Below are 16,305 nucleotides of genomic sequence, written 5' to 3' on the forward strand. Positions count from 1 at the left end.
ATCTTGTAAGCCTTCTGTGAATATTCCATACTTCGGGAAACACTGTTCTAGTCTAATTTTCTTGTTCTGTAGATTGGAGTCTGAAGCCTAGAGGAGGGAAAATGACTTATCCAAGGTCATATAGATCCCATGTCAAATTCTTTCATGTGCCTATTGGACACGGCTGAAGCAACTCTACAGATTTGCTTGCCTTCACACCTCCTCTTTCTCAACCACAGAAATCCCTTGCTTCCCACACCTGCCCACAAAACGATGTCTGATCACAGCATCACCACAAGAAAAGAAAAAGGAGGGAGGATGCAAAATTGTACAATCGGTATGATCTCCATTATGAAGCTTTGTGTGCCTGAATGATAAATACCTATTTGGTACACAGCCATGCGGTGAAAAATAAATACTGAAAGGAAATACATAAAATGCTAATTGAGATTGTTGGAGGAATGCAAATGCATTTAAGAAGGTCTTCACCTTCTTAAATGTTCAGCATTTTCCAGTTTTCCCTAATGAGTGTGTCCCATTTATTCATGCACTCGCCCAACGTTTATCACACACCTACCATGTGCCAGGTACTGTACAGGTGCTAGAGATGAAAAGTGGATAAAGCCCAATCCCTGCGTTCACGAAGCAATTAACCAAGTGGTGGGGAAAGAACTGTGCAAAAACTACACAGCTCTAAACAGCTGTAATATAACATGGTGTGGCCACTGTGAGAGCTACGTAGGGAGGATTATAAGTGCACAGAAAGGGGTACTTAGCCCAGCCTGGGGTCAGCCATGAAAGGTTTTCTGGAGGAGATGAATCTTAAAGAATGAGAAGAAATTTATCAGAAAATAAAGGGGAGGGGAGCAGGATTGAGGGATGGCATTGCAGGCAGAGGGCCTGCACTGGCAAAGGCAAGTATGTGCAGGCCCAGGAGGCAATCTGCCTGGGTTGCTGGAGTGGGTTAGAGGTGGCAGGAGGTGCTGCAGGGGAGTTGAAGGGTCAGAAAATGAAGGGCCATTTACGTGGCATTGAATCTGCACTGTATCCTACAGGCAGTGAGATACCACTGAAAGGTTTTAAGCAGGAGTTTAACACGGCCAGATTTGGGTTTTAGCAAGAGCAAAGTATGCAGAAAGGATCTGGCAGGGAGAGACCGAGGCAGGGGACCAGCAGTAAGACGGCTACAGGAGTCTCAGCTGGGGATCCCAAAGTGGGGGTGAGGATGTCAGCCAGGGAGGTGAATGAGATCCACTGGGCTGTGTGAAGAAAACAGTAGGACTTCATTTATATTTATCTTTGTCTTATTCTTTCTAAAGATCTATTTGTTGCATGTTTATAATATATATGATATATTCGTATAGCAATATATGGACATAATAAATAAAAATAAATTAAATAACATATATTATTTATATCACATACATATTCTAGGGGGTATACACTCAAACACTCTTTAGTAATAGTGGTGTTAGATCAAAACAGTTTTGTGACCAGTGGTCCAGACAATAAATTCGTTTTTACCTAAAAATTAGTTTTTTTTCCACACTATAAAAGTATTCACTCTGGGGCTTCCCTGGTGGCGCAGTGGTTGAGAGTCCGCCTGCCAATGCAGGGGACACGGGTTCGATCCCTGGTCCAGGAGGATCCCACATGCCGCAGAGCAACTAAGCCCGTTCGCCACACCTACGGAGCCTGCGCTCCAGAGCCCGTGAGCCACAACTACTGAGCCTGCGCACCTAGAGCCCATGCTCTGCAACAAGAGAAGCCACCGCAATGAGAAGCCCGTGCACCGCAACAAAGAGTAGACCCCACTCACCGCAACTAGAGAAAGCCTGAGCGCAGCAACGAAGACCCAACTCAGCCAAAAATAAATAAATAAAATAAATTAAAAAAAAAAAAAAAAAGTATTCACTCCGGAAAATTTGGAAACTAGGGAAATATAAAAAGAAATCTTTTTTATCAAATCTTTCAAGATAAATATTTTTTTAATTATAAAAGTAATATATCATCATTAACAAACATTTGGAGAATAAAGGGAAAAAAACCCACTTGGAATGCCACTACCCTGACAACAACTTTAAAAAGTATATCTTTTTTTTTCCCTCATAAAAGAAATGCATACTCACTGCAAAACCAATTAAACATCAGAGGAATATATAACTATAACCAGAAAGTCCCTTTTAGTCCGACCTTCCAGAGAGAATGACTATTACAAATTGGGCAATACCACAGATATTATCATTTTTGCTCATTTTCCTTCTAGATTTTTCTCATGTAAGTGTTTTACAAAGGCATAGTCATAGTATGAATATATACAATTTTGTACCCTATCCTTTTCTTGTAGCATTTTATCACTCATTTACTTATGATTTTTAAATAAAAGTTACTTTCTATCAAGGGAATGTACCACAGTTTTCTAAACTATCCCCCTGGTGTAACACATGTGGGTAAAGGTGGTTGTTTTTCTATTATGAATATGGAGGCTACGAACATCTTAGTGTATGTAGCTTTCCTTATAATTTAGTTACATACAGATAAATTCACAGGTAGACCATTGCTTCAAAGGGTAGGAACAGTTTTGTGGCCCTTGAAACATTATTATCTAAAATTATTATCAAAAGGATTGAGCCAATTTCAAGTGTACCAACAATTATCAGTTTCATTCCACCAGTGTCAGCTTTAGGTATCATCACTTTTTTCTTTCTTTTACCAAAATAAGAGGCAAAAAAATTGTTCATTTGATCTCGTGGGAGGTACGCACATTTCCAGCACTGACCTGGGGTACTTGATCTCGAACTTCGACAATTTTTCTATTGTCTTACTGTCAATCAGTTCACAAAATTTCTCTTTCCTAACCCGTATCACCTCAGCTCCCAGGCTCACCAGGATCAAGGGCCGAGTGTCATGCTGGCTCTCCGGGAGGAGGATCTGGTGAAGGCCCTAGAAAAAAGAAGCCCCAGAAAGTTTGAGACCATCCACTTGTACAAGCAGATTTTCAGGGTAGGCAAAACAAGGCCCCGAACAGGAGGTGAATCCATCTGGGGTCATTCAGCAAGTGACGGGGAGAAGTCCACAACTCTCTTTGCTAATGACATCAAAGTCCTCGGGCTCCTCACATTAGAAGAGCCCTCAAGGCACTTTGTCAGCTGTCCTGCCCACGGGCAGCAGGCTCTGCAAGAGTCGCACTCGCACAGTCGCTTGCCGGGCGACGGCATTTTACAAGCTTTCCCCGGTGTCCGGTCTCGACTCTTCTTTGTGCCAGGCCAGCCCGTCTTCTCTTCCTCAGGACTATGACAGACTGCTCCTCCTCCTCTTCTACACCTTCCCTTTTACAGCTGCCACACCCTCCCTCACCCCTTCCTCCAGGGCTTCCTTCATAACCGTGTGTCGCCTTAGTTCCTTCCGTCCCTCACAGGCTCTGGGGCCACTGGCAGTCCCTGTGCGGCTCCCGTTGCCCCTCGGGCTCCCTGGCGCGGATTCCTACTCAGTTATATCTGGAAGGGAGATGGAGATCGACAGGCGCAGCTTTACAGAGTGCAACCCCCTTTGTAAGGAGACACTCTGAGATGGGGCAAAGCCGGGACCAGAGTCTTTGCTGCTGAAACCCCAATCCAGGGCTCACTCAGCCTCTCGGCTATTAAGACTCAGGCAAGGAGGGGAGGGGAGGTCAACGGTCCAGAGCCTACAATGCCCAGTTGTCTTGAGCTTAAGAAGACATCAGCCATAAACCAAGAGCTCTGCTCTATGGAGGCCGTGTGGGATTGAGAATAATCCTGGCTTCGGAAGAAAAATCCATATGTTTACTTGTCATGCGACTTTGGGCAAAGTTATACGTCCCTGGGCCACTGTTTGCTCACCTGTGAAACAGAGGTGAGAATACCTGCCCTGCACGCCTCTGAAGGATTCTCAGTTTGAAAGGAGATGTGAAGTAGGGTTTGGAACAGCTTCCCCTTCCCCGCCCTCACCCACACTATCACCACTGTTTGGGTTCCAGACCTTGAAGAATGACCATCTACTCTGAGCCCTGGCCTTGTCTCTCCTTGGTAAGACTGGAATGGAGATGTGTTGTCTTTCTTATGAAGCTGTTGAGGGTCCCAACAAGGTGGTGTGTGTGAGGATGCTCTGGGAGACGCGAAGCTCCCCACACTTTAGCTGTGCTCAGTGCGATGGGCGTAAAGGCCCCTCTGACCAGCGCCAGGCCTGGCACAGAAGCCAGATGGCTGCTCTTTAGTCAGCTCCTACTGTGTGGGAGAAACATGCGTGTAGAGGTAATCCTCACAACCACCCGGGGATATAGGGATTATCAGCCTCAGATGTGGAAAACAAGGTTCAAAAAAGGAAATTTACTTGTCAAAGGTCAGGTATCTTATAATTACAATAACAATGATGACGACGACGATGATGATGATGATGATGACGATGATGATGATGGTGATGATGATGATGACGGTGATGATGATGATGACGGTGATGACAGCATCAGCTAATGCTTAACGAGCCTTCACTAAATCCCAGGCCCTCTTGTAGCTTTGGGGTGTGTTAGCTCATGGAACCCTCACTAGAACCCCATGCGGTGAGTCCTTTTATGATCATCATTTTACAGAGGATGCTGATGAGGTTAAGAAACTTGTCCAACGTCATACAGCACGGAAGCAATAAAGCTAGGATTTGAACTCGGATGGGCCTGTCTTTAGAGTCCATGCTTGTAACCACTACACTCCGAGGAAACTGAGGCACAAAGTTAACTAACCTACCCAAGGTGACAGGACAGAAAGTGGTGGAGCCGGGATTTGAACCAGCCATCTGTCCAGGGCCTCACTGAGGGCAGCACCGTCAGCAGGCACTGTTATCCACCTCCAATCCACCCCACACGTTCCAGCCGGAGTCAGGTCTTCAAGTAGCTTCCCAAAGCGCCCAGGATAAAACAGAACTCTTCATTGTGGCCACCGAGGCTTTGGCTATCTCACCCTTGTGAGGCTCCTGCCTCGTTTACTCTGTTCCAGCCATGCTGCCCTCCCTTCCAGTCCCCTCAACATGCCAAGCTGCTTCCCGCCTCAGGCTCAACCTGCTCTTCCTCTGTCTGGAACACTCTTCCCTCCAGGTTGTCTGTAGTTTATTCCTTTTTGTCATTCAGGTCCCAGCTTCAACATCGCTGCCTCAGAGCAGCCTTCCCTGACCACTCCGTTTAGGAAGACCACCCCCTTCAACGCAGCTTTCTGTTCCATTCCCAACAGCAATTTAAAACTTTCTGTGTGTTTGCTGCTTTATCTGTTTACTGTCTGTGTCCAGACTAGATCATTAGCCCCATAAGGGCAAGAATAATGTCAGTTTACTCGCCCACACTGGCACCTTGGGCCATGCTTGGAGCATGATAGAACCTCAAGAAATATCTGCTGAGTGAATGCTCCAACGGAATCACAGAACATTAGGGTCGGCAGCTCACCCAGGTGAATGTCCTCATTTTCTGATGAGGGTACAGATTCAGAGAGGTAAAGTGATTTGCCCAAGGCCACACAGCAAGCTAATTAGAAGCAAAAATTAAAAGATGTGAGGTGGCCCATCTGCCATCTCCCTGCTGCTCTGCCCAGTCTTGACCACGTCTGAGGCCTCAGTCCGCCTGTTCCCTGGAGAAGCTGGTTCCCCTACACGCCCTGGCTCAAAAGCTGGGTCTCTTTACTCCAGGCCCCAAGCTCTGCTGTTTCCAGTGCCGACTCAGCTCTACACTCCTGCCTCCAAATGCAAATGTGATCTCCTACCTCCTGGTAGGTGAATACAGTCACAGCTGTTACCGTTCATTCTCCTGCAAATGAAGCCAGGGCCTTGAAAGCAGGAAGAACAGAATTTTACCAAAGGCACATCACAGGCATTTTCTTCAACAGGATCATGTTAATGAATATTTGGTGGTGGGAGTTTCTCTGCCCTGGGTCCTGTGTGGTGAATGAGGCAGTCAGGGCCTTGCTCCGAGCCTTCCAGGATTGCTTAGAGAATCAAGTCCCAAGTCCCTCTTGTTCCATCTTCCACAGCCTCCCGCTCCTGTCACTCTCCACCAGAGTGGGCAACGCCTTGTCTGCCCTGTGGTTGCTCCATGCACCCAGGGCGCCAGGCATCCCGGCTCCTCCGCGGGCAGCCCACGAGGCTGCATGCACGGCAGGTGCCTGGCCTCAGGTGGCCTGTGTCCAGTCCTGAGCACCTCACTCTGAGACACTGAAACTTCAGGGAAATGGAAGTGAGAAGGCTGGAAACTATATCACATGAAGACTGAAGGAATGGAGGAATGTTTTCCCTGCGTAAGAAAATAATTAACGGGGCACAGATGCTGAATGAAAAACAAAACAGCATTCTTTAAATACCTAAGAGGCCACCACGTGGCAAGGAAGCTGATTTCTGTTTGTTCTTGGGGGGATGGGTAAGCGGGGGTCGGAGCTAGTTAGAAATTGTAGGAGGCAGAGTTTTACTGAGCAAAAGTAAGAGCTGCTGAAAAGCTCGGCAATATTCGCTCAGTATTGACCGAGGGCTGTGCTAGGGCCTGGGGCCCCAGACAGTGCTGGGCTGACCTCCCTGCCTCGGGGGGCGCACAGGCCAGAGCAGGAGCGCTAAGAGCTCCGCACGGCACAGGGTGAGGACCCTGGAGATTCATGGCAACAACGAGGACCACACCTCAGAAGACAGTCCCCCCACCTCCAGGAAGACTGAGGCACATCGCTACCCGCCAGGAGGCCTCGTGCCCTCCCCGTACAGCTCACCCGCCCACCCAGCGCCAGCACCTATGGCCCAGCCCCCACAGTGGTCAACTCATGGCCAAGCTTGTTTCACCCATACATCCCCCCTCCACTATTGGATAATTACTTTTTTTTTTTAAGATTTTTTTTTAAGGGAACCATTTTTAAAGTCTTTACTGAATTTGTTACAATACTGTTTCTGTTTAATGTTTTGGTTTTTTGGCTGCAAGGCATGTGGGATCTTAGCTCCCCGAGGATCGAACCCGCAGCCCCTGCATTGGAAGGCGAAGTCTTAACCACTGGACAACCAGGGATGCCCCTGGATAATTACTTTTTTAAAAAATTAATTAATTAATTTTATTTATTTATTTTGGGCTGCATTGGGTCTTCGTTGCTGTGAGCACACTTTCTCTAGTTGCGGCGAGCGGGCTCTAGAGCGCAGGCTCAGTAGTTATGGCACGCAGGCTTAGCTGCTCCGCAGCATGTGGGATCTTCCTGGACCAGGGATCGAACCCATGTCCCCTGCATTGGCACTGCTCACTCAATGGTTTTTCCTCTGTGAAATTATTCTTTTTTTCCTCCTTTCTATCATGTACTCTTTGGAAGGAAGTCACAATGTGCAGCCCACACCTAAGGAGCGGTGAGTTATATACCCTCTCTTTTAGGGCAGAGTGTCTACATAAATTATTTGGAATTCTTCTGCATGGGAGATTTGTCTTTTCTCCCCTGTTTATTAATTTATTCATTATTTATGCATTTTATCAGTATGTACTTACAGATGTTTATTTTGTACTTCGGGTTATAATCCAATGCTACTTTATTTAGTTGTTCAGATTGTTCCAGCTTTGGCCACTGGGAGCTCTTTCAGTTGGCCCCTGTGTTCCTTTGATATGCCCACTCCCATCAATGTAGGGATTTTCTCCCCAGCACATCCTTACTTCCTGGCACTACAAAAGGCTCCAGGCTCACTTGTATATATCTTGTCCTGGTTCTAGACTCAACGAAAGAGCCCTTGTTTCTCTTGAAGAATGGTATTAGGAACCAGGATCTGGGCGCTATGTGTGCTCATTGCTACTGGTGTGTCATTTCTTTTAGGCCCTGTCGGCTAACAGAGCAAAAGATACATGTTTATACATATATCTATAACTATTTCTTTATGGAACCATCTGTATCTATATTACGATAGACATAAGCTCACATGATGTCTGCAGCTCTAACCCACTACCGCATGGAGCATTCTAGCCTCCTCCCCTTGCACATCTGCATATTTCCACTCCAATGGTGAAAAACCTGGCTCCTACCCTCTGCCATTCATTTACTTAATTGATACATTTCAGTACACACGTATAGCAGTATCAATTGTTAATCCACACACCCACGGAAAAAACTTTGTCATAGAGTACAATGCTCGTGTGCAGTTCCTTCTGTTTTCAGTCTTAGAGACTCTACTCATCTCCACCGTTACTTAGGTCAGCACCTTTCTCTCCCATCCTCTTCACTGAAGTTGTTTCATAGATTTGTAATATTGTTAGATTCTCTCCTCAGTCTGCATTTCTTCCTGGGGGATCCCCCTCCCCATCGCCTAAATGATTTTTGTTGTTGTTACAAATTGCATACATTAAGGTTCACTCTGTGCTGCAAAGTTCTATGGGTTTTGACAAATGCTTAATGTTTTGTATCCACCATTACAGTAATTACAGAGTAATTTTATTGCCCTAAAAATCCCCTGTGCTTTACCTATTTATCCCTCCCCCTGAATTCCAAACCTCTGGTGACCATTTTACTATCTCCATATTTTTGCCTTTTCCAAAATGTCACATAATTAGAATCATACAATACTTAATCTTTTCATACTGGCTTCTTTCCCTTAGAAATATTCATTTAGGGAATTCCCTGGTGGTCCAGTGGTTAGGATTCTGGGCTTTCACTGCTGGGGCCGGGTTCAGTCCCTGGTTGGGGAACTAAGATCCCACAAGCCATACTTGGTGCAGCCAAAAAAAAAGAAATATTCATTTAATTTTGCCATGTCTTTTCATGGTTTCCTAGCTAATTTCTTTTTATTGCCAAATAATATTTCATTATATGGATTTATCAATTTGTTTATATTCACCTTTCCATATAAATTTTAGCATCAGTTTTTCAATATCCACAAAATAACTTGCTGGGATTTTGATTGGGATTGCATTGAATCTATACATCAAGTTGGGATAAACTGACATGTTAACAATACTGTCTTCCAATCCATGAACATAGAATATTTCTCCATTTATTTAAATCTTCTTGGAATTTTTTCATTATAGTTATATAGTTTTCTGCATATAGATCCTGAACATATTTTGTTAGATTTATACCTAAGTATTTCATTTTTTGTTACTATTGTAAATGACACTGTGTTTTTTATTTCAAATTACAATTGTTCATTGCCTTATACCTTGTGACCTTGCTATAATCATTTATTAGCTCCAGGAAGTTTTATTTGTTCTTTTTTGTTGTTGTTGTTTTGTTTTTTTGATTCTTTAGAATTGTCTATATAGACAATCATGTCATCTGCAAACAAAGACAGCTATATTTTTTCCTTCCCAATCTGTATGTGTTTAACTTCCTTTTCTTAATGCGCTAGCTAGGACTTCCAAAACAATGTTGAATAGGAGTAGTGAGAAGGGACATCCTTGCCTTGTTCCTGGATTATTTTAAAGCAAGTCCCAGATGTCATATCATTTTATCTATAAATATTTGTATATGTATCTCCTAAATATAAGGACTCTTTATTATTTATTTATTTATTTATGGCTGCACTGCGTGGCATGTGGGATCTCAGTTCCCCAACCAGGGATAAAACCCATGCCCCCTGCAATGGAAGTGCGGAGTCTTAACCACTGGACCGCCAGGGAAGTCCCATAAGGACTCTTTAAAATACATAACCACAATACCATTATCGTATCTTAAAAAAATCAACAATATTCCTTAATATCACCGAATTTAGAACAGGATGATTTTAAATGTTTACTCTCATTACTTAGCACCCCCAGCCCTCCGTGTTACATACTCTATTGTGAACAAGGCTCTCTGCACACTTACCAAGATTTCTCCTTGCTCCACGGTGTGGATCTTCATGTAGGCCCCCACTGCAGCCTCCTTGGGGAGATCACCATACTTTGTATCAATCATGGGACACTCGATGAAATGAGGACACCTGGATCTGAAATTTGACACCTTGTTAAAGATAACTCATTTGTAACACAGCCAGTTCATGAAGCCCTGGATAAGCAGCCCCCACTCAACTGCATATTGAGATCACCCATCCCTTCTCCCAGGTGGTGAGAAAACAGAAAATCAAGCCCCAGGACAGACCAACTGTCAGGATTTGGAGAGGTTTAATAGGGAGGAGACATGCAGCTGAGCCAGGCCTGATGGGTGAGAAGTCCAGGCTGGCTGACTTAATGCTCAGCACAAGGAAGGGATTTCTAAGTCAGAGCTGTCTAAAAATGGAACAGACTACTTTGAGAAAGAGTAAGCTCTGTCCCCCTGGGGACACAGCAGAGGTTGGGGCTCTTCTTGACCGGCAGGCAGAGAAGAGATGGCTTCATTTGTTTGTTTACAAAAACGGGTTTCCCTGAGTGGTCTGTAGACTCGGTACTTTGTTCACATTGGAGTGATTTTTACACAGGCAATCCTGTTGTGCTTTCTTTGGTCTCAGGCTAGGTAGAAGGAAGAGACAAAGTATGCTATCTGGATTAGAGGCAGGGATAAGATTATTCATCAGCTGAGAACATAGCTGAACTCACCCAACATATACACAAGGTAGGCTTCCATTCTTGCCTCCCAGGACATGCCCAGCATATGTCTTATTTTTTACTGTGGGGACAGCCTGTCCCCTTTTTCCTCACTATTTACAGCAGAGAAACTAAGTCTGTTCCATCTCTACCTTCAGAAGAACTAGGATTGGGATTTCAAACACTGGATCCTTTGGAAAGAGTATCCATCAGAGGTAAAAACAACAAAGCAACCACGGGGTGCTCATTATGGAGGCAAGCAGGCTGGAAATGTTAACAGGCAAAGGATTCCAGTGAAGTGGTACCTGGGGCACCAGGGAGATTGTGACACTGATGCCATAATTAGTATGATATTTTCACTTCATATGTAATGAAGGGGCGGGCACTGAGCTGCCTCTAGGTCAGTGTCCCTTCCTCTCCAGGAAAGGCAAAAAGCACGGCCTTCATTGTGCATCCACCTTGTTTCTGTCAAGACGATCATACCAGATAGCAAGACTGAGCCCTAACAAGCTGCTCAGGTCTGAATCCTGACTCTGCCACTTTCTATCTGTGTGACCTTGAATAAGTAACTTAATCTCTCCCTGTACCTTGGTTTTCTCACCTGGAAGATGTGAGTGATAATAGCAGTACTTACCTTGCAGGGTTGTTGGGAGAATTAAATTAGATAATCCAGTACCAGGCACAGAGTCATTTCCATAAGTGTTAGCTATAATTATCATTATCTCATTTAACTGCTGGTTTACAACAAACCTGAGACTTAGATGCTGTTAGCTACAGACCAGGAAACTGAGGCTTAGAGAGGTCAATTCCCTTGCACAGGGACACAGAGCTAAAATAAATGGCCAAGCCAGGATTTGAACCCAGATTGGACTGACTCCAAAGCACTTATCTACTGCCTCCCTTAAATGAGCAGACTTAAAAAAAAAAAAAAAAAATGAGCAGACTTTGCTTAAGAAGCTCAGAGTCAAGGAGATATGGGGATGTATGTGTATGTATAGCTGATTCATTTTGTTATACAGCAGAAACCAACACACCATTGTAAAGCAATTATACTCCAATAAAGATGTTTAAAAAAAAAAAAGCTCAGAGTCAAAAAGGCCCAGTGATATACAGACAGAATGTCATCACCAAACACTGTGTCCTGCCCCTTCTTCTTCAGATGGGTTCCCTGAGAAAGGAAGCAGCCACCACCTAAAGGGGCCCTGTGAGCTGGAGGCAGGGAAGGCAGCCCCCATATCAAACCTAGGACCTCTGTAGGCTGCCTTCTGCACACATCCCAACCTTTGGGGTCAAGCTGTGATTGCTACCTCCGCCCCCTCCCCAGCATCCCTGACATTCTGCCCTGTAAGTTATACCCCCCTTTTCAGCCAGAATCTGGACCCTTCTATCTGTCAAGGGCAAAGCTTACTTGATCTTTGAGCCCAAGGTCTTTGGGAGAGTATTTCCTGAGGTTTTAATCTTCCTACTGAAGCTGGATCCCTGTTGCTCCTGGGCTTTCCAGAGATGCAGAAGTTTCAGAAAACTAAAATCCTGTACAGGATATGACCTGATCTGGAATTCCTTAAATCTCTCCACAGGAGACAGATCTGTTAGAGAAAGCACAGGAAAACACATTAATGGGTCTTTGCACACATGAGGGTTGTGCTGGAGGTGTCTGGAGGTATATCACAATCTCCTGTGTGGCTAGTCTGATGCACGGGGGAATTAAGAAAAACAGGAAAGAAAAACACTGTGGCTTCCACTATTGTCCCTCTGTGCCAGGTCCTGAGCGAGAGCCTTTACAACCATTACATCTAGACAAATGTCATTAGCCTTATTTAAGAGAGAAAATGAGAAGCAGAGTTTAACACCCAGGAAAGGGCTGAAGCTTGTATTTGAACTCAGGTGTTTCTGTTTCAAAGCTCATGTCTTTCCATTAACAGATCACATTTATCTGGGCTTTCAAATCGGGACTGGGGGCAGGAGCAGCAATAGAAAATAAATGGATGACCAGCCATAGAACCTTGGACAAGTCTCAATCTCCTGGAGTCCTCCTAGGACTACTGTAAGCATTACAGATAAAGTATGTGCTATGCCTAACACAGTGCCTGGAACATAATAGGTCCTCTGTGAGCATTATTAAAAAGATCTCCCGGGACTTCCCTGGTGGCGCAGTGGTTAAGAATCCACCTGCCAATGCAGGGGACACAGGTTCGAGCCCTGGTCCGGGAAGATCCCACATGCCACGGGGCAACTAAGCCCGTGAGCCACAACTACTGAGTCTGCGCTCTAGAGCCCACGAGCCACAACTACTGAGCCCATGTGCCACAACTACTGAAGCCCACGTGCCTAGAGGCCGTGCTCTGCAACAAGAGAAGCCACTGCAATGAGAAGCCCAGGGACCGCAACAAAGAGTAGCCACCGCTCGCCACAACTAGAGAAAGCCCGCGTGCAGCAACGAAGACCCAACACAGCCAAAAATAAATAAATAAATAAATATATTAAATTAAAAAAAAAAAAGATCTCCAAGATGGGAATTCCCTGGTGGTGCAGTGGTTAAGAATCCGCCTGCCAATGCAGGGGACACGGGTTCGAGCCCTGGTCCGGGAAGATCCCACATGCCACGGGGCAACTAAGCCCGTGAGCCACAACTACTGAGTCTGCGCTCTAGAGCCCACGAGCCACAACTACTGAGCCCATGTGCCACAACTACTGAAGCCCACGTGCCTAGAGGCCGTGCTCTGCAACAAGAGAAGCCACTGCAATGAGAAGCCCAGGGACCGCAACAAAGAGTAGCCACCGCTCGCCACAACTAGAGAAAGCCCGCGTGCAGCAACGAAGACCCAACACAGCCAAAAATAAATAAATAAATAAATATATTAAATTAAAAAAAAAAAAGATCTCCAAGATGGGAATTCCCTGGTGGTGCAGTGGTTAAGAATCCGCCTGCCAATGCAGGGGACACGGGTTCGAGCCCTGGTCCGGGAAGATCCCACATGCCGTGGAGCAACTAAGCCCGTGCGCCACAACTACTGAGCCTGTGCTCTAGAGCCCGCGAGCCACAACTACTGAAGCCCATGAGCCACAACTACGGAAGCCCATGCACCTAGAGCCTGTGCTCCGCGACAAGAGAAGCCACCGCAATGAGTAGCCCCCGCTCACCGCAACTAGAGAAAGCCCGTGCGCAGCAATGAAGACCCAATGCAGCCAAAAAAATAAATAAATAAAATAAATAAATTTTTTTAAAAAATAAAAAGATCTCCAAGAGAATACCACTCAGAAACAATATGCTGAGTGAAAGGAACCAGATACAAAAGAGTACATACTATATGACTCCATTTACATGAAACCCTAGGAAAGACAAATGTAACCTATAGTGATGGAAAGCAGATCAGTGGTTGCCCAGGGCCAGGGGTGAAGGATAGGGATTGACTGGGAAGGGGCACAAGGGAACTTCTGGGGGTGATGGAAATGTTCTATAACTTGATTGTGGTGGTTACAACAGATGTAAATTTGTTAAAATTCATTGACCTACACACTTTAAATGTGTCTTTTATTGTACGAAAATGAAACCTTAATGATATTGATTTAAAAAATAGATCTTCTGGGAGTTCCCTGGTGGCCTAGTGGTTAGGATCCTGGGCTCTCACTGCCGTGGCCTGGGTACAACCCCTGGTCAGGGAATGGAGATCCCACAAGCTGTGCAGCACGACCAAAAAAAAAAAAAAAAAACCTCTCCAGTGTTAGTATTAAAATTAATGTTAATAGAAATAAACTCAAACTACACAAGGAGTAGGCCTAGAAAAACAAAGCATATATAAAAAAGCCCTAAGTACAACCTATTTAGAAGGCATTTTAGCAATACTTATCAACATTTTAAATGTGCATAGCCAGTACACACTGGACTAATTACTTGATCCAGTAATTCTAAGAATTTATCCAATATGTTTTTGTGCACAAGTATGCAAAGATAAACACACCAGGAAATTCACCACAGTAGGGTAATAGTGAAAAATTGGAAATAACCCAAAATATCTGTAAAAGGTAATTGGTTTAACTGTGGTATATCCATACAAGAGAATAAAACTCAGCTATTAAGAACCATAGATCTACACTTCTGCTTCCAGCCAAACAGAGTAACAGGGACTACTCTCCCACCTGAAACTAATAAAATACTGGGCTAAATACATGAAAAAAGTGGCTTTCATGACACTGGGCATCAGGCCATGAAGAACCATTATCCCTGCAAGATAGTAAACAAATGGCCTGAGCCCTACTATTGCCCCAGCCGACCACCTGGAGACCTTCTGGGCAATGGTGCAGGAAAGGGAAACCCAGAAGGAGCTCGGCAATCTCTCTGAATTAATGAGACAGAAGTGAGTCCAGGGAAGACAAGGCAGCTGGAGTTCACAGAGCAGAGTCCCAGAGAGGAGAGAGTTGCACAAAGAGAGAACTCTGAAGATCTTCCGAGGGTCCCCTTCGGTCTCAGCTGAGTACTGAGCAATACATGAATGATGTTAAGAAACCACCAGTGGTTAGGCAGCCGCTAAGATGGCCCTCAGTGATTCCCACCTCCTGATGGCCACACATTTGTGTACTATCCTCCCGTTAAGTGTGGGCTGGATTTGATTCTAATAAATAGAATATAGCAGAAGTGATGGGATGTCACTTTTGAGGTTAGGTTTAAAAGACTGTGGCTTCTGCCTTGGGTATACTCTGTGTTGCTCTCTCTCACTCCTGGGGAAGCAAGCTGCCATGTCATAAAACAGCCCTGTAGAGACACCCACAAGGTGAGGGACCAAGGTTTGCAAATAGCCACGTAAGTGAACTTGGAAGCGGGTCCCTCTCAAGTGAGTCTTCAGATGAGACCACAACCCTGGCAGACAGCTGCAACCTCATGACAGAACTTGAGCCAGAGGCAGCTGGCTAAGCCATGCTCAGATTTCTGACCCATAGAAACTGAGAGATAATAAATATTGTTTTAAGTCACTAAGTTTTGGGATAATTTGTTATGCAGTAATAGATACAAAAATACTACCCAAGGCTGGGGAAAGAACCACCCAAAATGTTTAGAGGGATAAATAATCAGAGTTCACACAGGACCAGAAATAGTTCCTATTCTCAATAGCTAGAATAGAAAGCCTCACAAGTCGTGGGCACCTATGGAATATTCAGAATGGCTTTGTCTCATGAATGGGGCAAAATTAGGTCTAGATTAAACACTGCTCTGATCTTACCTACCAAAGCCTAAATACTAGTCTTTAAAAGATCAAAATATTTCCAAGTAACTTACCTGCATCCCAGAACAAATCTCAAAAATATTTACAGGAATTTTTAAATATGCAGCACCCAAAATTCACAGTTTCTAGCATTCTGTGAAAACTTACCAACCATGCAAAGAAGTAGGAAAATATGAACCATATAAAGAGAAAAAAACAATAAACTGAAACTGACCCAGAAATCACACAGATAACAGAATTAGTATGCAAGGACATTAAAATAGTTATTATAATTGTATTCCAAAGAGGAAATTGTGTGTATATTAAGCAGAGACATGGAAATTATTTAAGAAAAAAAAAAAGACCCAAATCAAACTTCTAGATATGAAAACTGCAAGGTCTGAAATGAAAAATACATGGATGGGATTAATAGCAGATTAGACAATGCAGAAGAAAGACTACTGAACTTGGAGACATAGCAATAAAAATGATCAAAAATGAGGGAAGACAACAACAAAAAATAATAGAGCATCAGTGAAACAACTTCAAGCAGTCCAATATACATGTGATTGGAGTCCTCAAAGTGGAGGAGAAAGAAGGAAAGATAGAAAAAAAATTTTTTTAAATAATGGT

General features: G+C 44.3%; 1 protein-coding gene and 1 long non-coding RNA gene across 3 annotated transcripts in view; one reads left to right on the forward strand and one right to left on the reverse strand.

Moving 5' to 3' along the window:
* The window catches only part of LOC309645400, a 253,464-nt gene that overhangs the window by 36,189 nt on the left and 200,970 nt on the right, over window positions 1-16,305 (forward strand). The window lies entirely within an intron of this gene.
* The window catches only part of CNBD2 (cyclic nucleotide binding domain containing 2), a 75,455-nt gene that overhangs the window by 17,691 nt on the left and 41,459 nt on the right, over window positions 1-16,305 (reverse strand). For both annotated transcript variants that reach the window (XM_082430192.1, XM_082430191.1), the window contains 3 exons: window positions 11,883-12,060; window positions 9,780-9,900; window positions 2,759-2,922 (listed from right to left, as the gene is read on the reverse strand). In XM_082430192.1, coding sequence (XP_082286318.1) covers window positions 2,759-2,922; window positions 9,780-9,900; window positions 11,883-12,060 — 463 coding nt within the window. The remainder of the gene's footprint in view (window positions 1-2,758; window positions 2,923-9,779; window positions 9,901-11,882; window positions 12,061-16,305) is intronic.

Source organism: Balaenoptera physalus (assembly GCF_965194825.1).
Source record: "Balaenoptera physalus genome assembly, chromosome: 16".
Lineage (NCBI taxonomy): Eukaryota > Metazoa > Chordata > Mammalia > Artiodactyla > Balaenopteridae > Balaenoptera > Balaenoptera physalus.